This window comes from Heloderma suspectum, chromosome 1 (assembly GCF_057233095.1).
Source record: "Heloderma suspectum isolate Gila_16-S chromosome 1, 16-S_ref, whole genome shotgun sequence".
Taxonomy (NCBI): Eukaryota; Metazoa; Chordata; class Lepidosauria; order Squamata; family Helodermatidae; genus Heloderma; species Heloderma suspectum.
In genome coordinates, this window is record NC_139458.1 from 255412681 (window position 1) to 255436317 (window position 23637).

General features: G+C 45.4%; 1 protein-coding gene across 1 annotated transcript in view; it reads left to right on the forward strand.

The window, feature by feature from the left end:
- The window catches only part of JAG1 (jagged canonical Notch ligand 1), a 58610-nt gene extending 36480 nt beyond the window's left edge, over positions 1-22130 (forward strand). Inside the window, exons 8-26 of the mRNA XM_084824794.1 lie at positions 546-659; positions 2239-2352; positions 4089-4202; positions 5265-5311; positions 6977-7150; positions 7551-7704; positions 9095-9259; positions 9969-10082; positions 12346-12459; positions 13432-13545; positions 13657-13773; positions 14797-14824; positions 15485-15570; positions 16800-16913; positions 17255-17364; positions 17454-17690; positions 18411-18542; positions 18968-19118; positions 20020-22130. Of these exons, the coding sequence (XP_084680920.1) occupies positions 546-659; positions 2239-2352; positions 4089-4202; positions 5265-5311; positions 6977-7150; positions 7551-7704; positions 9095-9259; positions 9969-10082; positions 12346-12459; positions 13432-13545; positions 13657-13773; positions 14797-14824; positions 15485-15570; positions 16800-16913; positions 17255-17364; positions 17454-17690; positions 18411-18542; positions 18968-19118; positions 20020-20477 (2657 nt within the window). The 3' untranslated portion in view covers positions 20478-22130. The remainder of the gene's footprint in view (positions 1-545; positions 660-2238; positions 2353-4088; positions 4203-5264; positions 5312-6976; positions 7151-7550; positions 7705-9094; positions 9260-9968; positions 10083-12345; positions 12460-13431; positions 13546-13656; positions 13774-14796; positions 14825-15484; positions 15571-16799; positions 16914-17254; positions 17365-17453; positions 17691-18410; positions 18543-18967; positions 19119-20019) is intronic.
- Positions 22131-23637: the final 1507 nt, after the last annotated feature.

The following is a 23637-nucleotide window of genomic DNA, read 5'->3' on the forward strand; positions in this document are numbered from 1 at the left end:
AGTGAGTGTGTGTGTGTGTGTGTGTGTGTGAGAGAGAGAGAGAGAACTGGGGGAAAATGAGCTCTGTCTGGGTTGTATCCAGTGTTAGTCTTACTTGGAGTAGACCCATTGAAATGAATGGGACTTGACTTAGACTAACATTGGCGCCAATCCTGTGTGTCTTTGGCTGTGCCTCCCATATTTAGTGTGAGAAGTGTACTTGATTACAGAAATGCTTGCGTGAATGGCGGGCATTTCGTGCTCCAGGTAACGCTTTACCTCTTAAAGTTAGTACCAAGGGGGGAATAACACAGTTAGTAAGAGAGGTGGTCGCTCTGCCTTCATCAGGCATGATGCGATTGTTGGTCAGGTGGCTTAGTGCGCAATAGCTGTTTCCGATGTAAATTGAGCAGCTGTCTGTTGAGTTAGGCACAGTGGTACGTCTGCTGCCTGATCAAAGCCCAGAGCTAGGAGCTGAACGATGCCGGGAGTATAACCAAGCGATGAGGTGGTTGTGCGTGTTGCTGGCCTCGGCTAAGCTGAAGAGGGTTCTGTTCTTGCTGCAGCGGAACATGCCTGTCTTTCGGATCCTTGCCACAATGGAGGAAGCTGCCTTGAAACCTCTACAGGATTTGAGTGTGTCTGTGCTCCAGGTTGGGCAGCTCCGACATGCACACTTAGTAAGTTAACTAGCATTTCCAATTTAACGCTAAACTTTAAACCTCTCTGAGCCAAACTACACGGTCCTTGAGTGCCATGCAAATTTTCCAGTGGCTTGTGATGGCCACCACTGTCTGATATTTTGGGAGTGCCTGCCTGCCAGAAATGCAGTACAGCTTTCTGCTATGTCTGAACTCTCTGTTTCGCGCACTGGGTGTTCAGATACTTTATAATCCCAATACACTACACCTCCATCTTGCCGCTATAATCTGTAGTTCTGTGTGACCCTCTTTAAAATGGACAGTGCTCTTCAGGCTTGTATAATTTATCCTTTCAGGTCACTCTTGAGTTTTATCGCTAAGGGTGCAATCCTATGCATGTTTAGACAGGAAAAAGGCCTACAACTTCCAGCATTCCCCAGCCAGCCATGGTGGCTGGGGTATGCAGGGAGTTGTAGGACTTATTTCTGCCCAAACATGCATAGGATTGTGCCCTAATTCCCTATATCTACATAGGTGCTACACAGATGAAAAACAGATGCTGAAAAAACATCTTTAGGATTGGAAACCTGTGGCTCAACATTGGGTTGTATCCAATGTTAGTCCTGCTTAGACTAGACCTACTGAAAGGAATAGGACTTCAGTTAGTCATAACTGAAGTCCCATCAGCTTCAGTGGATCTACTCAGGACTACCCTTGGATAGAACCCATTGTCAGCACTTGTTTATTGATCTTATTTGATGCCAGCTGCATCATTCAAAGGCTGTCAGGCTTAAAGATTAAATACAGAGTGGATGGAGCCATTTGGAGTTCCTTGTGCTGACTAGTGTTGCCACTGGAGCTACTTCTACAGGAATTAGGGGGCTGGAAACAAACTTCCAGACATATTCTGAATCTGGCTCAAGCTCTGCTAAAATCTGGGTCTGGTTCAGGATAGGCACTGCCTGTGGGCCTCCCTGGTGCAGCCATTCCCTTTCCCAAACCCGAAACGTTGGGAGAGGCCTTTGTGGCAACCCTGGGGATGTTGTGTTGTCACCATATATGCCCTCAACAGCTTTTGGTAGGTTTGGGAACAGGAGTGTTTGTGACAGCATGGGCTGGTGGCAGGAGTTTCTCTTGGGCCCAGTTTTGAACTGGGCCCAACCCTAAACAAGTTCATTTGTGTACATTTGTAACCAACACCATCCCATGAGGCTCAGCCACCCTGTAATCGGTAGAACATGAACACTTCTTTCTGAATATTCATGAGTGGGATTTTCACTGTCGGTGGGGATGAGGGACAATGTGAAATTTCCCAGGCTGGCCTTTTTCTCCAAAGGCTACTCACTTGTGAAACTCTTATCTGTTTGAACGTTGAGTGCTTGAAAGTCTTTCAAATCAAAATGCCTGCTTATGTTCAGGGATATCAGCCTCACAGAGGCCGGCAGGTGGGGTGTGTGGAGTGGGAGGGGGGGAGGGAGGGGAGGGATAAATACTTGAGGCCACGACTGGTAGAAAACCAGAACCTCTCCTTCTGGATGTAACATGCCTCATGACAAAGATCTGCGCAGCCTGCTAGTATGTTGACTTGTCTGTATTAAAGCTCAGTCTCTCTTGGTAGATATCGATGACTGTTCTCCCAACCCCTGTGGCCATGGAGGGACTTGCCAGGATCTAGTTGATGGGTTTAAATGTATTTGCCCACGTCAGTGGACTGGCAAAACATGTCAGATAGGTAAGTGTAGGCTGTTGGTATTTGTGGAAAAGAAAATAAGCAGTTGGGAGGATTTGCCAGTAGAGGCTCTAGCTGCATGCTTCACTGTGAGGGACATCCATGTTCAGATCAAATGGGCAGCTACAGCTAGTCCAGTAAGATGAGCCCTGCCGATGCTGGCGCTTGAAGAACCTGCCCCAATGTAGACATTTTGGACCCATGCTGTAGCTCAGCCTTCCCCAGCTTGATAGTATATGCATGGATAAAAACATTCTGGGAAGTATCCAGTGTTCGTCCTACCTAGAGTAACCCCCATTGAAAAGAATGGGGTTGAAGTTAGTCACTACTAACCTAAGTCCCATTCATTTCAGTGTATTCCAGGTAGGACTAACATTGGATACTACTTCTGAGTTGCAACAGCCGTAGCAGCCTTCCCCAACCTGGTGCCTTCCAGATATCCCAGCATTCTTGACCGTTGGCCATGCTTGCTAAGGATGATGGGAGTTGTAGTCCAACACAGCTGGAGGGCACCGGGTTGGGGAAAACTGGTATATATGGAACCAGGGGATTATGTTTTCTGCAGGTAACCATGTTTAGTAGGGGGACAAACCTGTGATACGTAAGGAATAGGTGTTTCAGGACCTTTTCTCACCATATGTCAAAATCATAGAAGTGCTCTCTACGGGTGGCTCTTGAATTTGGGCAATGTAATAGGGGTAAAGTTGTATATGTTGCATCTGTGGGACAGTTCAGACACTTCCAAATTTCTCCTCCTGCGGTACGGCCTGACTGTCCCCCTGGAAGCAGTTACGCAGAGGACCTTTCCACGACTGCCGCTGCTGTGTTCTGGAAGCTGTATCTGCTCTTGCGGTGGACTGTGGGTTTCCTCCTCCTCCTCCCCATCCCACCGCCCACTGCTGCAGTTATAGAAACAGCTTCCAGGAGGCAGTACCTGAGTCACATGACACAACAGATTCTCCATGTGATCAGGATGCATTGTGCAGAGAAGGTGGCTCTTGTCAGAGAAGAGCATAGGTCTGATAATCTGGAAGCGTCCTTACCTGCCTCGAAAACAGAAAGAGGAGTGGGGCCTTCCCACAATCTATGGACACAAGACAGGCATAACCGTTCCCCACTCCCTCTCCCAGGTAATATGAGAACTGGCCCCTTTAACTCAGAAGCAACTTCCTTATCTTCATATTGTCAGCTGTGATGAGTATTTCAGAGCCTAATACTGGCATTTCTCCTTAAGCCACTGTGTGCTTTTGCTGCCTCTCCCACCTCCTTTTCCTCCCCGTTCAGACTCGTGGGAAACTAGCTCCATCTCTCCCGTCACATTAACTCCTTCGGACTAGGCGATTCACAGCTACATTCCAAGCTGTGGTTGATCTCATGAAGAACAGGCCTTCCATGTTAGTGCACCTGATTAAACCTAGTGACCAGGGATGCTCCGCTGTTCTGACATTCTCCATCTCGCTTCTCCGCCACCCCCTTCCTTTTTTCAAAAAAAAAAGTTGCTCTGAATTATTGAGGCCAGTGACTCAGTGCCGCCGGAACGTCGTAATTGGGGCGAAATCAGAAGGTCTTTCAGCAACGAGTAACATGGCTTTTTTCTTTTTTGAGTCTAACCCACTCCTGCAAGCTTTAAAAATCCATTGGTCTTTAATCAGTGTGTGGTGATTGGTGTGAAAACAAGAGAGGGTTCCCCGCTTGCTGTATCAACTGCTTAACGTGGGCAATTCAACATCTCTTTTCAGATGCGGATGAATGTGAGGGTAAACCTTGTCTCAATGCCAATTCCTGCAGGAACCTGATTGGCAGCTACTATTGCGACTGCATTGCTGGCTGGACTGGCCAGAATTGTGATATGAGTAAGTGTGTGTATAAAAATGCTAATACATAACTGGGGTCTCCCAATATGGTGCCTGTGAGCTCTGATGTGCCCATGGACATCTTCCTTGGTGCTTGCCAGGTGCCCTCTCCCTCCTGATTTTAAATTATTTCTTCATATTTTTTGGAACTTCATTTTGTTCTTAACCAGGCGGGTGGCATGCATGCTGCAAAGCAAAGTGCCGTCCTCTGGTACCATCTTTATTTGGGTTCAGAAGAGTGGTTTTGTGTTTTGGAGGTCAGACCCCACCTGTGCCTTGTATTTAGGTTCTTGGGCAAGTTACTTTTCCTTTAGTCTCACCATTTTGCTTTCTGGGAAATGCAGCCACTTTATGAATGGGCAAGGTGCCCCCCCCATGGCAGCCATTTTGTGAGAGCACCCACAACACTCCCTCAAAATTCCAAAAGTGCCCACTGACCCAAAAGGGTTTGGAATTTATAATATATATATAACTGGATTTATAATATAAATAACTGTGTGCATTTCCAGAGGAATAGGCATGTTAGTCTGTTGCAGCAAAAACAACAGAGAATCTTGTGGTGTTCAGCCTAGCAACTTTATTATGGCATAAGCTTTTGTGGACTGACTCTGTGTAACTCTGACTTCTTGGGTTTCTTGAGGCAAAGTGTCACTCTGCGTTACAGCCAACACTGAATTTGAGGCATAGCCTTTGGTATTAGCCAGCAAGGAAAGGACCAAGGGCAGAGGGTGAGGGGCAGCTGATGTTTTTAGAAAGGGAGTAGTCAGTCTGGCATGAATAAGAAGCAATTTTATCGAAGCCATTAGTCCACAGCATGGCTATATTGAGATAAGGTGACTTGAAACAATGATGTGAAGTTTCAACTTAACTCCACTGGAAGAATTGCTGAAGGTTCCCACCCATTATAATAACCTTATCTGGAGGAAAGCATGCAGGAAACCCGACAAAGGGTTTATCTAGCTAGAGTTACGGAGCCACTTGAATTCCTCCTCTTGGATTTCAGTGTGTGCTGGCTTCTGTAGGCTTGCTAACTGTGATTTTTTTTGAATTTTTTAATTGTAGATATTGATGACTGTACTGGACAATGTCAGAATGGAGGGACTTGCAGGGTAAGTCATTTCTAGTTATGTGGGATGTGGCTTCAGTACCATGTTCTTAAGAAAATAGTGCCGCAAGTAGGGATGGGCAACTCAGTCTGTTTCTGCTTTGTGACGCTTTGTTGGTTCCATCCCATTTCTGCATTTTGCTTGGGGGGAAATCCTCACAAAAAGTCTTATTTAAATCCACATTTCTATGTACTTTCTATCAAAACAGGCATTTTGAAACTCTTTTTGAGCTGAGAACTATATCAGAACATTGGGGAAGTGTGAAAGCTGGTTGGATAACTTAGATCTGATCTGCACATTAGTCCAAGAAGAGCAGATTGGGGACGGTTCATTAGTGGAATTCAGAAAGGTTCTTCAAGCCCGTCCTGCAGCAGAGGCCCAAGGCATCCCAGACAGATTTCTATCCAAATTTTCCTTCAAAATCTCCAAAGGATGCCATTTCACAATCTTCTCTCTTTCTTCCCCCTACAGTAGAAGCTTATTTTATTACTAGATAGCTTCCATAGTTAGGGGTCCCCCCCTCGATTTCCCAAGTGGAAAATGGTGGTTAATAGTGATCTCCCTTACAGCATTGTTGGGGGATTTCTAAAATATTTTGCACGAGAGAGAGAGAGAGAGAGAGAGAGAGGGAGAGATTAATTTGATAACACCAGGTGTTGCTTCTTGGAAAGAATGTACATTCTTACCATAACGTATTCCATGTTTATCTCACCCTTCCTCCAAGGTGACCAGACTTCCCCCTGCTCCACCCCCAGTGTGATCCTCCCCTCAGGCTAGTGAAGTAGGCTAGGCTGAAAGGAGGGTAGCTTACCAGCGCCATCCAGTTTGCTTCATGGGCGAGGATCAAACTAGGTATCATGAGGGCAGCCACATTTTGTCAGTTGCACACGTAGTAGGGAGTCTCTTTCACTGTGGAGAGACACGCAGGTGAGGGGGCTGTGCCTTCCCCTGCTTTGCATCTTTCTGTCACCCCAGACACTTTTTTCCCAGCCCAGCTCCAATACTGGAAGTGTAGCGGGCTGGGATAAAAGTGCTCAAAGCTACAGAGTGTGTGGAAGTAAGGCAGGGGGGTGGGAGCTAGAGCTCCCATCACCTGTGTGCCACTTTTTCTGTAAGTATCAAGCCACCCCTCTGCTTTATATGTGAATGGGACGGAGGCATGAATAAACAAACGTGGCTGCCCCCATCCTGTATTGTTTGGCTCCAGTTGGGGCTTTGAACAGAAGGGCCATCCGTGGCTCAGTGGTAGAGCCCCTCTTTGCATGCAGAATGTCCCAGGTTCGATCCCGGCATCACCAGGTAGGGCTGGGGAAACTCCTGCCTGAAACCCTGGAGAGCTGCTGCCAGCCAGTGTTGACGATAGCGGGCTAGATGACCACGGGTCTGACTCAGTATATATTCCTGTGAACCCAAGTCCTCCCCATCTAAGTCAGGACTCTTATCCACTATACCAGCCTTCCCCAGCTCAGTGCCCTCCAGATGGGTTGGACAGGAGCTCCCAGAATCCCCCAGCCAGAGCTGGCTGGGGGATTCTGGGAGTTGTCCAACCCATCCAGAGGGCACTGAGTTGGGCAAGGCTGCACTGCACAGTATGTATGTAAAAGCTCCATATAGATGAAGCACTTTGAATAAGCCTCCATGAACACATTTCCTTAACTCCTCTTTCAGGACTTGGTTAATGGTTATCGGTGCGTCTGCCCACCTGGCTATGCAGGGGAACAGTGCGAGAGAGACATCAATGAATGTGCAAGCAACCCTTGTTTGAATGGGGGTCATTGCCAAGACGAAATCAATGGATTCCAATGTCTCTGCCCTGCTGGATTCTCAGGAAATGTCTGTCAGGTAAGGGCCAGTGAAACGCAAGCTCCAGATAAGAGCGCCTAGCTGCACAGTCTCTGGACCGGTGTGCTGAATACCAGTATTCAGCAAGCTGAGACACCTTTAAAAAAAAAAATGCTGTGGGGTGAGGAAATCCATGACTTGTTCAGGGTTTGTATGCTTAAAATTGCAAGAACTCTGCATGTTAGAAGTTCTGCATGCTGCTTGATAACCTTTGTTTTAGTGAGGTTGGCGACTGTTGCATTGTGTATGTTGTACACATGTAATTGAGGCAGCCGATAAAAAGGTCACTTTCCATAGTGTTTCCTGCCTGTGGCAGTGGGAAGAGTAATAAATAAACCCTTTGTCTTAGCCAGTCTCTCTGTTCTGTCTTCCCCTTTCCTCTCTCCATCACCACTTACAGTTGGACATAGATTATTGCGAACCCAACCCATGCCAGAATGGGGCCCAGTGCTTCAATTATGAGAACGATTACTTCTGCAGCAATTGTCCTGAAGACTATGAAGGGAAGAACTGTTCACACCTCAAGGATCACTGCCGCTCTACTCCTTGTGAAGGTACACTTTACATTTGGCAGCTTGCCGGACTGTCTTTGCTGCATAGCTTAGTCGTGGCTCACGCGCTCAGCGAGAGGGCTCGAGCCCGTGCTTTCCACGCAGAACGTCCTGGGTTCAGTCTGGGAAAGGCCCCAGTTTCAAACCCTGGAGAACGTTTGCTGGTCAGTGTAGGTAGGGATGGGTGGATTACTTACTCCATTCTGGGTGGGGTGTCCGCTGGGGGGGGGGGGGAGGCCATCCGTCCCTCCCCCCGGAATCCTCCCTGGCCGGCTCCGCTTGGTGGCGAGTCCGCAGAGCTGCTGGCCGGGCCCGCCTGCAGCCGGACTTCCATCCGCTGCCAGACTGCGGCTGCAAATGGTGTCCGGCGTAGCAGGCGCCATTTGCGTCCCTGCGTTAGCTGTGATAGGCTACGTATATACTTACGTAGCCTACCACGGCTAATGCAGGGATGCAAATGGTGGCTGCAGACAGGGGCAGCGGATGGACAGGACCGGATGATGCCAGGTAGGGTCTGTCCCGGGAAAATTTCACGGGGTGGCGGGGAGGACTGCTCCATTCTGCCATGGGCTGGGGGGGGGGGGATTCTTAAGAATCCGGCCTCATTGGAGTCCATGGTAGAATTCTCTAACATCCCTAGGTAATACTGAGCTAGACAGCCCGATGGTCTGACTCGTTGAAAGGCTGCTTCCTGTCTTGAAAGGCTGCTTCCTGTCTTCCCAGCTGCCCTACACCTCGCTCTGTAGCACAGAAACCGAAACTATTGTTCTTAGTCGCAACAGCCTATTTTGAGCATTGGATTTTGAGCTGCAAAGGGAGCCTTCCTGTGCGTGTGGCCTTCATAAGCCAAAGACTTTCTAAGCCAGCCTTCCCAGACCTGGTGTCTTCCAAACGTTTTGGACGGCAACTCCTGCCAGCCCCAGCCAATGATCAGAGGCGATGGGGGTGGTAGCCCCAAATATTCAGGCTGGGGAAGGCTGTTCTAAGCCTTAAAGATGTGGCTCAGCGTGGAGTCTCCACATTGTTTGTCCACAACATGGTGTAGTTGTGGCATCTTGGCACTGCCTCTGGTACAAGCCAGCTCTCTCCTTGAGGGTTATGAGTGCTTAGAAAACTCAAGGTGTTCCAAAGGCTTCTTGTGAAGCAGTGTATCCCAACCTGGTGTCCTCCAGGTGTTTTGGACTACAATTCCCATCAGCTGAAGCGAGAGTGAACAGTGGCTGGAACAGAAGGAGTTGTCGTCTGAAACATCTGGAGGACGCCAAGTTGGGAAAGGCTGTTTTACAGGAGGGAGGGAGCGCTTACTCACAGGAGGTTGGGAATGGCATGTTGAGGGCATCTTTATGAGAACAGCGAAGGCTTCCTTGGCATGCATGTCTCCTTCCTTCTGCAGTCATTGACAGCTGCACTGTCGCAGTGGCTTCCAATAGCACGCCAGAAGGGGTTCGCTACATCTCTTCCAATGTCTGTGGCCCACATGGCAAGTGCAAGAGCGAAGCGGGAGGCAAGTTCACTTGCGAATGTAACAAAGGCTTCACCGGCACCTACTGTCATGAAAGTAAGGTTTGAAGATGACTTTCCCTGCCCCTTTGATTGAAACCTGAGTTTATAGCTGCCTGTGTAAATACCTTGGGAATAACAGCCTATTTGTCCTTGGGAGCAAGGGGTTTGACTCTCATTCACAAGGAGGCTTCTGGATTCCACCCTGAGCTCTTTCCTCCTCTTGGAGTGAATTAAGATTGGAGTTCTCTTGCCCTCAGGGAAGTTCATTTTAAGAGGCCCCTGCCCTTGAATGTGTAACCTTCTATAAACTGAAATTGTAAGTTGGTGATGTGTACAAAAGCCTCTGGTAGTGTACTGCAAATTTGTGTTGGGATTTTTTATGACCTGTCTTTAAAGAATGTTTAAAACATACTGAGATATCAAAAGTAAGCTGGCTTTTATTAGCCTAGTCCTCCTACTTTACATCTTTTAGGGAAGTGCTGAGTGTTACGCTAGAGCGCATGCAATGAATCGGGTTCCATCTTTGGCATCTCTAGTTAAAAGATCTTGGATTAGCCAGGCTGCTAACTGCCAGTTGGCATCATCAATACCGGGTTAGATGGATCCTCTGTTCGTATACTGTTCTCTTTCTTTGGCATATATAGGTAGAAATAAATTGGTGAGGGGAAACTATACACCTTAACCTAGAGGAGCTCCCCTCCTTTCCCCATCTGGTTTTTAAGCACCTTTCATTGACAAATGTAATCTTTTTCATTTTCTCACAGACATCAATGATTGTGAGAGCAACCCATGTAAAAATGGTGGCACGTGCATTGATGGCATCAACTCCTACAAATGCATTTGCAGCGACGGATGGGAGGGCACCTTCTGTGAAGCCAGTAAGCAGATCCTCTTTCTCCCGCTGAAGGGCAGTTGTTGCAAACCTGCCTACAAGAAAGGGGTGGTGGTTTGCTGTTCTTGGGAGGATTTGCAGTTCGCTACCTTTCAATGGCTCAGTCCTGAAGCATCGTCCACCAGAAAAACAGATCTCCTTAAGGCATAATGACCATCTTTATTAAGGAAGACCGGTCCTGATCGATCTCTGCTTAGTTTTTAGACCAGAAGCCAGACTACTAGACTTGCCGATTTTGCTGTCCATGCAACACTGGAAGCTGCAGGAGTGTTGTGCTCTCATACTATGTCAGTGAGGGGTGAACTGTCGTCCCTCCCCCCCCGCATGCACACACACACATCCCATAACCTCAATTTGGAATTGGAATTGGTAAACTGAAGGGCTCCCTTTTAACAAAATCGAAGTCCGACCACCTCCCATGACCTCTTATAGTCTGCTTTGCCTCTTCCTTTCTGTTTGGTGCTGCTGTTAGGCCAGGCAGCAGAGTAATGCTGGAGGTCTCCATTCTGTCCCTGGTAGGTGGCTATGGCAGTGTCTCAGGCACCAGAGACCCTAGGAAACGTAGTTTTCCTAGGGTGCCAGAGTCCTTTGTAAGGCAGGCCTTACAAACCGCATGTCCCAAGCTATTGCACAAGTGGAAAATAACTGGATTTCATTTTTCTTTCCTTGAACCATTTTTTATTTATTTATTTATTTATTTATTTATTATTTAAAATATTTCTTGGCTGCATTTCAGGGCAGAAGCCCTCCCAAGGCAGCTTACAGCAATAAAATACAAACAAACGGTTAAAATATTAAAAACATAAAGACAGGAAAATACCAATAAAAGCAACAGTAAAACCAGCAGCAACAACAACGGCAGTAACAGCAACAACAGCAGTCATATCAAGAGAAGGCCATGGTAAAATAATGTTTTCAAGGCAGCCTTAAAGGCCTGCAGTGATGGAGCATGGCGGACCTCCGATGGTAATTTGTTCCAAAGGTGTGGGGCCCCTACAGAGAAGGCCCTCTCAAGTGGTCACCCACCGAACTTCTCTCACAGGTGGACAAATGAGAAGGGCTTCTATTTCTGATCTTAAAGTGGGGGCAGGCTGATATGGGTGAAGGCGGTCCTTCAAGTAACTCAGTCCCAAACTGTTTAAGGCTTTAAAGGTCAAAACCAGCACTTTGAATCAGGGTCAGAAACACACCGGTAAGCAGTGCAGCTGGTGCAGTATAGGCATTATGTGATTGAATTGCCTCGCCCCCACCAAAACTCGGGCGACCTCATTCTGCACCAGCTGAAGTTTCTGAACTCTCTTCAAAGGCAGCGCATTACAGTAGCTCAGCCTGAACATCACTAGTGCATGGATAGCATGAGGTGGAAAACAGGCCTTCCATGAGCAGGAAGACGTTCTGTATGCAGAAAGATACCTTAAGCTAATCTGTGTTTGCATGTGTAGGAAGGCAGCTGTATTCTGAACCCCCCAGTTTTCATGAGAACGTTTTTGCTTGCCATGGTCGGTCCGTTTCTCTCTCTTCAATGTGGCTAGCTATCCTTGTACCAGAGTCACTAACTACATTTTTGCCCTGTTATAACTGATGTTACTTGAAAAGTTTGGTGAACATGTGCTTAAACCTTGACTTCTTTGAGTCCAGAAGGGGGTGGGTAGCTTAAGAACTGGAGAACTCTTGTTAGCCAGAGTGCTGCTGAATAAATAGCACGGAAATTTGAAATCCTAACATGTCTTAACAAAAATACATTTTAAGATGATGATATAAGCGGGTTCTGTCAGTAGAAACCTTTAACTTGTGGGTTCCCTGGTGTTATCACCCTCATTGATTAAATTTTGAGACCATGGTTCTGATCGCGATGCAGAATTTGCCATCTCTGGAATAGCTGCCTTAGATGTTTCTCTCTGCTGTGCCTCAAGAAAGCAGAGGAGGGTTTTTTGAACCTTTCGCCTGGAAAGAGTATAATTATGTAATAAGGTCTCCTTTGCTTTCAGCTTAATGGGTATATTTGTTCCAAGGGAACTAGAGTGGTGTTCGTTGGCAAGAAAAACTGGAGTGAATTGTGGGGTATAGTGCAGAATAAACACAATAACGTCAGTGGTGGCATGAAGATCTTCAGGCACATAATCCAGGCCTGGGAGTAGAGGTCAAAAAGAGGGATAGAAAATGCATCCAGATAAAGCAGACGCTTTAAATATTTATAGCATCTGCAGTATTTTTTGCGGGGAGCTCACTTTCTCTCCTGTTACTTCCAGATATTAATGACTGCAATAAAAACCCTTGCCATAACGGAGGGACATGTCGAGATTTGGTCAATGATTTCTTCTGTGAATGTAAAAATGGCTGGAAAGGAAAAACCTGCCACTCACGTGAGTATTTTTGAGGAGTACCCCCTGACTGCTACCTGATTTGGTATATGAATTTGGCCAGCTCAGAATGCTTGGCTGTTTTCTGCAGAGAGTACCATTTCTCCTCCCCTCCCAGTGCTGTCAGTGTTCAGCAGATCAGGTGCTCAAAGCTCAAAGCTAGCTGCTTTATAAGCACAACTGCAAAAGTTCTTCAGTGTTAATCTCGTTATTTCATTGACAGATGCGGGCTTCTTTAAAAGGGCGTGTAGTTTTACAAAGCAGTCCAGTCCTGCATGAACAGACAAACTGATGAAATGTCTAAACTAGGGGTGAGGAACCTTTGGCTTGGAAGCCAAATCTGGCCTTCCTCTGATTCTCTCTGCCCCCCGTTTCCCCCAACCACTAATTGTTTGGTAGTCTCCCAGGTTTTGTGCTGTTGTTTCCCCATCCTAAAAGGTTGACATGCTTACTGAGAGTAACCTACAATATGGCTTTAAGTTCCATTTTTCTTGTAGAAAGGTAGGGTACAAATCAAATCGAATAAATAGAGAGGTATGCTGGTATTTTTGTATATGGTAGGCCACACCCCTTTTGCCTGTGGCCCTACCCACCACTGGAATGTGGCCCCCGAGAGCTTCTCCAAAATGGAATTGGGCTGAAAGAGGTTCCCCACCCCTGGTCTTAAGCCATAACACTGCAAGGCCTGCATTCTCTACCATCTGCAGTCAGGCTTGCAGTATCCAACTAAACTACAGGTGACAAGGGTCAGTGCTCATACACGCAGCACAGTCGGCGCACGTGTTGTAAAATTATGAGCTGGGAGGTGGGGTATGCATGTAACCGCCCTTGGGAAACAGACTGAGCTTTTCCTGAACGCTTGCCAGGAAAGCTTGGGGATCCTGAGCCATTTCAAGTCAAGTCAAGGGCAGCTCATCCATCACAAATCCCTGTTCTGATTTGTGTTCTGTTCTGATCCGTTTCCACCTTCTGCAGGTGACAGTCAGTGTGATGAAGCCACGTGCAATAACGGAGGGACATGTTACGATGAGGGCGATGCCTTCAAGTGCATGTGTCCAGCGGGCTGGGAAGGAGCTACTTGCAACATTGGTATGTGTGCATGCACGCGCACGTGTGACCTCTTCTCGCCATGTTTTTAGTGATGCGTTTCTCAGAACTTGGCAGCAACCCTTTTTGTTTGTTTCTTCCTTTCTGCTACAGCAAGGAACAGCAGCTGCCTACCAAACCCCTGTCATAATGGCGGAACGTGTGTAGTTAGTGGAGACTCTTTCACGTGTGTGTGCAAAGAAGGCTGGGAAGGACCGACGTGCACTCAGAGTAAGCCCTTTTTCCTCTCTCCTTCTGTACCCAAGCACTTCCAAAGGGATGGTGGCGAGAAAACTGGCTCACCTGGCTGCCCTCGGGGATTTGGGATTGAAACCAGAAGGGGGAAGCTGTTTGATGTGGGGCTTTAGTATGACCTGAACCATTTGGCTTTCATGATGACATTGTAGGATGGAGCTCTGGCCTGGGTATGCGAAAGTTGCAAATGAGATAAGTGGAGACAGACATCACCTTGTTCACACTGCTGCCTCCCCCCGTGGCTTGGGTTGGCGCTCCTTTTTTCCTAGCAGCCACCTGGTTTTGAATCTGTTACTTTTCTTCAGGAAGAGGATTCGTTTACAGGAATCCACTTCCTGTGTCTGTGTGTGTTAAACCAGGGGTGGGCAGACTTCAGCCTTGCAGAATCTACTCTGTTCTTTACTACAATCCCAAGATGCACCAACCGGAGCCTGGTGCGAAAGGCATACATTTTGAATTAAAAAATGCTGAGCCCAGGAATTTGTTTTGACTGCCAGAACCGAGCTCACAGCCCTTCCATACAAAAATCTTCTGCTGGTTACCCCCGAATCTGCTCCTGGTTACCGCCAAGCTTCCTCCGTTTCAGCCATATAACGGGGGGTGGGGGAGAGGGCTTTTAGTTGCTATTGATAAATATTTCAGGGGCGGAACTCCTTGTTGATCTCCTGCAAATCACCTGCAGATCTACCAGCAGCTCCAGGTGCACTCTGTTTGGAAAGGGACTTGTAGGTCACAGTAGAAACCCGGAGCCTTCCATTTTGCCAAGGCTTTGTGATTTAATTGAATTATAAGGAGGTTTTGTAGGCCATCTAGTCCAGTCCTCAGCCTGATGCAGGAAATCCAGAGTCAGAGGATTGCCAACAGATAGCTGGCCAGTCTTTGTGTGCAGTCCTCCGTCAGAGGACAGCCCACCACACCTCTGTCTGATTTGCTTCATTAAACTGCTCTTAACAGTTGAGACATTGCTCCTAACTCCGTATTTCTTTGATCTTTCTGCAGATACAAACGACTGCAGTCCACACCCTTGGTAAGCACCGGGACCTGGGAGCAAGTTGGTCTTTTAATATTTTATTTTCCTTGAGTGGTCACTAGGTGGAAATTTCTGGGGGGTGTGTGTGTGTGAGAGAGAGAATTAAAAAGGCAAAAAAGGGCTCACTTGACATTCTTCCCTCTGCCGTCCAAATCATTTGACTGTATCTGAGTGTGCCTTATTCTTATTCTTCCCCAAACGTCCTTCCTATTTATGTGTTTCAATTTACCTTTTCTTCCCACGCCAACTAATAGATGAGTTGACCAAATATGAAAGAATGTTTATTACTTGACTAGGCAGCATCTCAAAGTAGTTACTATATTTAGTTAAATGATTGCAGTTTCTAATAGATGCCCACAATATCTTGCCTTCTTTTAAAATAGGAAGCGGCTAATGTTGCTTTAGAGCAGGGGTGTGGCCTTCCAGATGTTTTGGCTTACAACTTCCAGCAGTCCTCATCCTTGGCTAAGGTTTGTTAGGGCTGATGGAAGTTGTAGGCCGAAACATGTGGAGGGCCACAAGTTGCTTACCCCTGCTTTAGAGTTATATTTTTATACTTCGCTTCTGAATGAAACCATGCATTCTGTGAAAGTAGCAGCTGAAGAATAAGACCTTTGCTTAGTTTCCTCTCTTTCTCTCTCTTCCTCCCTCAAACAGCTATAATAGTGGAACATGTGTGGATGGAGACAATTGGTACCGTTGTGAGTGTGCTCCAGGCTTTGCAGGTCCAGACTGCAGGATAAGTACGTATTTGTAATTCTTCAGTTCATTCTTTGGCCGAATTGTGACATTTGAACAAGAATTGCAAAGTTAATGAAATCTTGCTAAAGTCTAGTTTGTAAGTTGGCCCCTCTGTGTCACCTGGCTAGAGACTGCAGTGGCACTGGGTTCAGCCAAAAGAATTTCCCTTGGAGTTCTCTGCCCCAATTGCAGAGTAAATTAGTCATAGTTAAAAGTCTCCTCACAATCAATAGGGCAAGTTAGTTATATAAACATAAGAACATGAGAAGGGCTGTGCTGGATCAGACAACGGTTTATCCTAGTCCAGCAATCTATTCCAACAGTGACCAAGCAGATGCCTATGAGAAGTCCTCAAGCAGGACATTAGCACGATAGCACCTTTCTGCTTGTCTTCCCCAGCAACTGGTATTCAGAGGAATACTCCCCCTGATACTGGAGGTAGCATGTAGCCATCATTTTTGGTAGGAATTGATAGCCTCTTCCTCCATGAATTTGTCTAATCCCCTTTTAAAGCTGTCTTAAGTTGGTCATCACTACATCTCATGATAGTGAATTCCTATGTGCTGTGGAGAAGTACCTGTGTTTTTGTCTCCTGGGTGATGTAGAGTCTTACCTTTTCAAAGTCTTAATGATTTCCAAAGGGCTTTGAAACACTCCATCTCTTGTGCCCTTTCCATTTGAGGGTGAGCTTTCTTGTGACAGCAGAGTGCACACAATAAAATCTTCCCTCGTTACTAATAATTTTTGTCATGAGACCCTGAGGTGGTATACGTGTTTCCCTCTAATTTTATTAAATCACGGGTAGGAGGACACTTGCATTTCTTTAAAAAAGGAAGCAACCATGAAAACAGGATATGTTCATGCCAGTAATAAAGGTTGAAGGTGTATGCTGTATCGAAAGGGTATATATGTTGAAGGGAGCTCAGTGGTAGAGAACATGCGTAGCATGCAGAAGGTTCCAGGTTCGATCTCCAGCATCTGTAGCCAAAGTAGTAGGTTAAAAAACATTGCACGATTGGCGGAGAGCTAGTCCGATGCACTGAAAGGAAGCTTCATAAATGGCACTTGGCGTTGTGTTTCAGAGTTTCTGAAACAGCTGTGTGGTCTTCACCTTCTTAAATGTGAGCAAGGTTCTCAACTTTAGATTTATACTTGGAGTGAACCTCTGTAGCTTATAATGATGAACTACATGTTTTCTCCATCTTTTTGTCCAACCCCTCGCCCCTTCCAGATATCAATGAATGTCAGTCTTCACCCTGTGCTTTTGGAGCCACATGTGTAGACGAAATCAATGGCTACCGTTGTATCTGTCCAGCTGGTCGCAATGGTCCAAGATGCCAAGAAGGTACCCAGAGACAAAATAAATTACATAGTGGTATTACCTGTACATATTTTGTTAAATTGTACTTAGTGCATCACTATAAGAATACCCCATTCCCTCCATCCCCATCTGAAATGGAGTTGAATGGACAACAGATGCTAATAAAAGTCAGTAGAATCCACATTTGCCATGTGTCCCGTCTATCACAGGCTCTGTTTCAGTCAGCAGGGAGCTAAAGGAACACGGAGGATGTTTCTTGGGTTCCCTTCAGACCTCCCCATATATTTGATATATAATAAATTGGTTCATATCATTTTTGAGTTGCCAGTGAGTTGGATAAATCCCTTAACTTCTTCACCTCTTAGTTTCAGGAAGGCCTTGCATTGCCAGTGGCCATATTATTCCAGATGGATCGAAATGGGATGATGAATGCAACAGCTGTCAATGTGTGAATGGAAAAGTCACCTGTTCTAAGGTATCATCCTCATCCTTCTAGCCTAATGTGTTCTTCCTCCTTTTCCATGCAAAAGGCCAGTTACCAATTGAGTGTTTGATCTCTTCTAGGTCTGGTGTGGTCCAAAGCCTTGCCTGATCAATGCCAAAGGTCACGGCGAATGTCCCGCAGGCCACACCTGTCATCCTATTAAAGATGACCACTGCTTTGTACAGCCCTGCGACAACATTGGCGAATGCTGGCCTTCAAACCAACAGCCGGTGAAAACAACGTGCAATTCTGACTCTTCTTATCAGGACCATTGTGCTAACATCACTTTCACCTTTAACAAAGAGATGATGAGCCCGGTAAGTAAGCCTGCTCTATGATTTAGAAGGAGGAGCTGAGCAGTTCAAAACAAGCCAACTACAAATAGCCTCACTAGTGACTCCAAAGTATAACCTGACTTCCATCAGTGGTCTGGAAGAACCTGGTGACCTCCAGCCATGTTGGACTGCAACTCCCACACGTCTGGAGGGAACAAGGTGGGAAAGGCTGTTCCATGATGTCCGTACCTCACCCGTCCCTCCAGTTATTCTGGGTAGAGTATGTGGGACACCCTCCCCATAGTTCTGCATCAACCCTTTGAAGTAGCTAAAGAGATGTGACTTGTCCATGGCTGCTTGGGTGAGCAAAGCCATACACCTCAAGCTTGGCTTTCCCAAAGCCAAACTCAACTCAAACCCCTGGGGTGCTTCACGCTACATTTTAATGCCCATCTAACAGTGTGAATGCCACAAACCTTTTTGCCAGACGCTTGTCTCGTACAGCTGCTACACTTCTTGGAGAGCCGAGAGGAGTTTTCACTTGACAAATCTGAGTTTGTCTCTGTGTAACGATGACTCTCCCTGCTAAATGGCAAATATAGATAATACAGCTTCTGCTGAAACGTAGAGACACGATGCCTTGTGTAATTGCAGCCAGGTACAGTTGGTAATTAGAAAAGTACAGATGATTCATATTCTTTCTGCATCTCGCCTGTCCAAGTTCTCATGGTTGTGTGTGTGTGTTTGTGTGTTTTCCTGTAGGGTCTTACTACTGAGCATATCTGTAGTGAGTTGAGGAATCTAAGTATCTTGAAGAACGTTTCTGTTGAATACACCATCTACATCACTTGTGAGCCATCGCACTTGGCAGAGAGTGAAATTCACGTTGCAATTGTAAGTCTGTCTTCTTAACGCGCGCGCGCTAAATAACTGAAGAATATGATTGGCACCGATGCTGCCTTAAATCCTGTGAAGTGTTCTTCTTTGTGTTCTTTGAAAAATGCATGGTTGGCTTTAACTGCATAATTAACAGGCATGATGCTGGCATGGGACATTAACTTGTCAGCCTTTCCTCAGTGGTAAAAGCCAGTACTTCCCATATCTGGGTTTGGGGCTAAATGCTGTATTTTGTTCCATACTCTACTGGAAGCCATTTGCTCCTGTTGCAAACATTGGTTTATACAGGTCATATCCAAAGTTAGTCCTACTTAGAGTGGATCCATTAAATTAATGGCACTTAAGTTCGACTAACATTGGATACAACCCTATGTTTTTTAAAACCATGTTGTCTCTAATACACAATCATCCTTTTCTCACAGTCTGCTGAAGACATTCAGGAGGAAGATAACCCAATAAAAGAAATAACTGATAAGATAATTGATCTGGTTAGCAAACGTGATGGGAACAATACACTTATTGCCGCAGTTGCAGAGGTCCGGGTACAGAGGCGGCCAGTTAAAAACAAAACAGGTAAATCTTTACAAGAGAAGGATTAAATGACTGCACTCTCTTTCCATGCTCAAACAAACCTACATATCTCTTTAAGTTTTCCCTAAGAAGTAACTTTATTCATTGCTAAAAACCAAGAACTTCCAAATATAGGGAGCTGCCCATTTGAGCTCTAATGAATGGCTTTAAGTGAATCTGTTATGCCTCCAACCTGTCCAGATTGCTGTGAATACTGAAATTTCTATTGAAATAGTGCTGTGAGGAGTAGAGATACAGTGCATTCTACTTATGCAATCAAGAATTGAGTTTTACCAAGTGTTGTGCCTTTCCTCAGCTTCCACAAATGATATACTAGCTGAGGGACTAGTCTTAGCTGTGAGAGATGGCTGCTCTCAGTCTGATGGGCATTCTGAGAACTGTTTTTCCCAGAATGCCAATTAGGGGATGTCACTAGCCCTTAAGTCAGGGGTGAGCAACTTGTGGCCCTCCAGATGTGTTGGACTACAACTCCCATGTTCCCTCACCATTGGCTATGCTGGTTAGGGCTGATAGGAGCTGTAGGCCAAAACATCTAGAAGGCTACAAGTTGCCCACGTCTAACTTAACTAGAAAACTCAACATCAGAAATTGGGGGTGTGGAGACAGTTATCCGTGGGCCGGGACTGATCGTTCAGGTCCTTAGCTTGATACTGCCAACTCTGAATCCGAAAAGGGAAGCATCCTTTGTCTTCTGGGGCTGGCAGTCAGCTTTTCTTCATTAAAACAAAGATTTCTATTTCATCTTCGTAGGCATGTCCGTTTTATTTTTTTAAAAAACAGCGTAAAGGTTGAGGGATTTGTGGGTATGGGGTGTCTTCCCTCAAAGCAAGCACTCCACAGTGAGCTTTCTCGGGTGTTAATGAGAGTCTAACTTCCCTTCCAGATTTCTTGGTCCCGCTACTGAGCTCTGTTCTGACAGTGGCCTGGATCTGTTGCCTGGTCACTGCCTTCTACTGGTGCATTCGGAAGCGTCGGAAGCAGAGCAGCCACACTCACACCCCATCGGACGACAACACCACCAACAACGTGCGGGAGCAGCTGAATCAGATCAAGAACCCCATAGAGAAACACGGCGCCAGCAGCGTCCCAATCAAAGACTATGAAAACAAGAACTCCAAAATTGCCAAAATAAGGACACACAACTCCGAGGTGGAGGAAGACGACATGGACAAACACCAGCAGAAGACCCGGTTTGCCAAACAGGCAACCTACACGCTAGTAGACAGAGATGAAAAGCCACCCAACGGCACCCCCACAAAACACCCGAACTGGACAAACAAACAAGACAACCGGGACTTGGAAAGCGCACAAAGTCTAAACCGAATGGAGTACATCGTATAGCAGACCGCAGGTGCTGCTGTGCAGGGCCTTTACCTATCCATTCAAGGCAACTCGGAGCTTGTAGTTCTTAAAACGGTTGTGTAATATTTTGAGTCTGAGGCTATTATTTGCTTAGAATCCCTGTGTTAATTTAAGTTTTGACAAGCTGGCTTACACTGGCAGTGATAGTTGCTGTGGTTGGCTGGATTACCAAGTGCTGCATTTCACATCTATGCAAAACTAGTCAAAAGTGCCCCTGTGTCAATTCAGCCGCAGCTGATGCGTCCCGGAAAGGTTTCGTAAGGTATCGTGTAGCCTTTTATTTAGCTGTTTCCTGTAGCAAAAAACCCCCATCCCATTTTTTTCTTTTCGCTGCTTCTTCTCTCTCCAGATGTCACAATTTATAGTCTTAGAAAAATACATTCTATTTATTTATTGAATTAGAGTTCTTTTGTATATTGGTTTTATGGTGACGTACAACTAGTTCTGTATTTGAAAGTGCCTTTGCAGCTCAGAACCACAGCAACTATCAAAAAAAGTTTATTATTTATTTTTTTTATTGTATTTTTTTGTTTGGGGAGGGCAAAGGGGAGGGGATGGGGGGGCTTCTTGTCAGCAGTTGCTGGTAAAAAAAATGAAGAATTGAGAGGAAAATGTGTCAAAAGTAGAAGTTTGTATAGTTATGTAAATAATTCTTTTTTTATTAATCACTGTGTATATTTGATTTATTAACTTAATAATCAAGAGCCTTAAATATCATTCCTTTTTTATTTATATGTATGTGTTTAGTGTTGAAGGTTTTTCATAGCATTGTAAACTTATGGCTTCTTTACTTTTTTTGACTTTATTTTTTTTTCTTGTTACATGTTGCCTACATGCCAAAATTTAAGGTGTTCTGAAAATCAGTTTTTTTTTAATTTTTAACAATAGGAAGAGCTTTCAGATCTTCAACTGGCTTTTTGTATGATGTCAAGTGTGTTGTCTCTCTTTTCCTTTGAAAACACCTTCCATAGTATCACTTTAAGACTATTTGTTAAGTACCAGCTGAGGCAGTTTAGAATTAGGTTAGATTTTTTTTTTTCTGGCTGCTTTAGACATGGGGTGGGGGGAAGGAAAGGATGACGGGCAGATAATCTGCTTCAGAGCAGTGTAAGGGAACACAAAGGAGCTATAACCTTCTGTAGATGAAATGTGAGCGATGTGAGTGGTTGCATGTAATTAAAAATATTGAATTAGTGTGTGAAGTTGGAAGCACCGAAATCTTATTTTGTAAACTCTTGATTTTTCCCCACCACCACCACGAATAGGTAATACTGAACCACTTGTAGATTTGATTTCTTTTCTTTGTAATCTGCTGTATGTAGAAAGTATTCTAATAAGCTAGTTGCTGAATACTTGAACAGTAGAATGTCCAGTGAGATCACTGTGTAGATTTGCCATAGATTCCACTGCCCGCCTTAAAAAAGTGAGGAAATCAAAGTGCTATTACAAAAGTTGGAAGATCAAAAAAATAAAAATAGGCTTCAAACATAGTAATCTCAATGGGTCAACCACTGAGAACATGAGGATATCTTGTATGGTAATATTAGTGTTACATGAACATGAAAATGCATCTCTGATGTGTTATTCCTGGCAATAAATCTTGAAAAAATATTTATTAAATTTTTTTGTATAAAAACAGCGTGAAGATTGAACTTCATTGCGATGCTTCCAACTTGAATGTCTCCCAAAGGTATTTTTTAGCAACAACAGCTACCACCTAGAACAGGGGTAAACAAAGATTGGTCACATTCAGTCATTATGCTTTCTCTCCACCTACAGCTTCTATCTTGAAGCAACTCCCATGTGGACCAGTATTGGGCCAAATGTAGGTGGTGAGATTTATGCTGCCTACCCTAGTACAGAATGGGAGTTGCTAGAGCTGTAAGCATGGTTTTCTGGAATATTCCTACACTGGTCACTTCAGCTCAGTGAAGTAAGTTCAGTGAAGGTCAGTTTTTGGAAGCCATAGTGGTTAAGGCAGGGGTGGGCAACTTACAGCCCTCCTGATATTTTGGCCTACAACTCCTATCAGCTCTAGCCAGCATAGCCAGTTGTGAGGGAGGATGGGAGTTGCAGAACAAAACATTAATTGCTCACCCCTGGCTTAAGGCCTTATTCCATATTTGTTTTGTAGGAACTCTGAATACTATCCAGCAAGCTTACATCGCAGTTCAAAGCTGTTGAAATGGCCCTGGTTCTTTCTCAGTGGCCTTCAGCCCTGTTTCCTTACGCTTGACTGTATCTCACCTCTCTTCCACCCTGGAACTCAAGGTGGCAGTCACAAGATGTTCAGGCACTGACCAGACCTGCTTAACTTCAGCAAGGTGGCTGTGTCATGTGCCTTCAAGCCATGCCCTGGGTTCATATTTGGGGACTATTCAATAAGGGTTTGTTTATCCTGGCCTTACACATCAATCCTTTTCTTCAAATAGTGCTTATTATCATGTTGGGAAAGCACCATACCCTGTCATTAGAAGTGTGCCTGAGCTTGTCCTTCTAAAACTCTTTCCGAATCTGTACCTTCATTTGGTATCTGTGGATTTATTAGGTATCTTTGAGCAAAACGCTATGTGGTAATTACAATAGTCCTTTTACTTCCACCCCACAATGATCTTGATCCTTCTTCCCCAACCTGATGTTTTAGACTGCAACCCCTGCCATTTCTGTCCATTGGCCGTGCTGTCTGGGGCTGATGGGAGTTGTAGTCTGAAGCCCACCAGGTTGGGCAAGGCTGCACTAACATATCTGACTATGTAGCTATTCTCTCACTTTTGGGGAATTCATGAATTAGGCTTTGGTGGGATCTGTCTATGTCAGGTGTGGTGCCCTCCAGATGTTTTGTACTACAGTTCCCATAAGCTCCAGCCAGCATGGCCAATGGTCAGGGATTATGGGAGTTGTCATCCAAAATATGTAACGGGCACTATGTTGCCTACCCCTGGTGTATGCAGATAAATAATTATGGTTTCTTGAATTGTGACATCTGTTCACATGGATGCTCTTCAGACTTGTAATGTATTTTGGTAATGTTTCAGAAGGTTCAAATATTCACTAGATGATCTGTGATTGCAACCGCTTTTGTTCAAACAGATTACAAGCCATACTATTTCAGCCAAAACAATGAGGGTCCAGCTACATG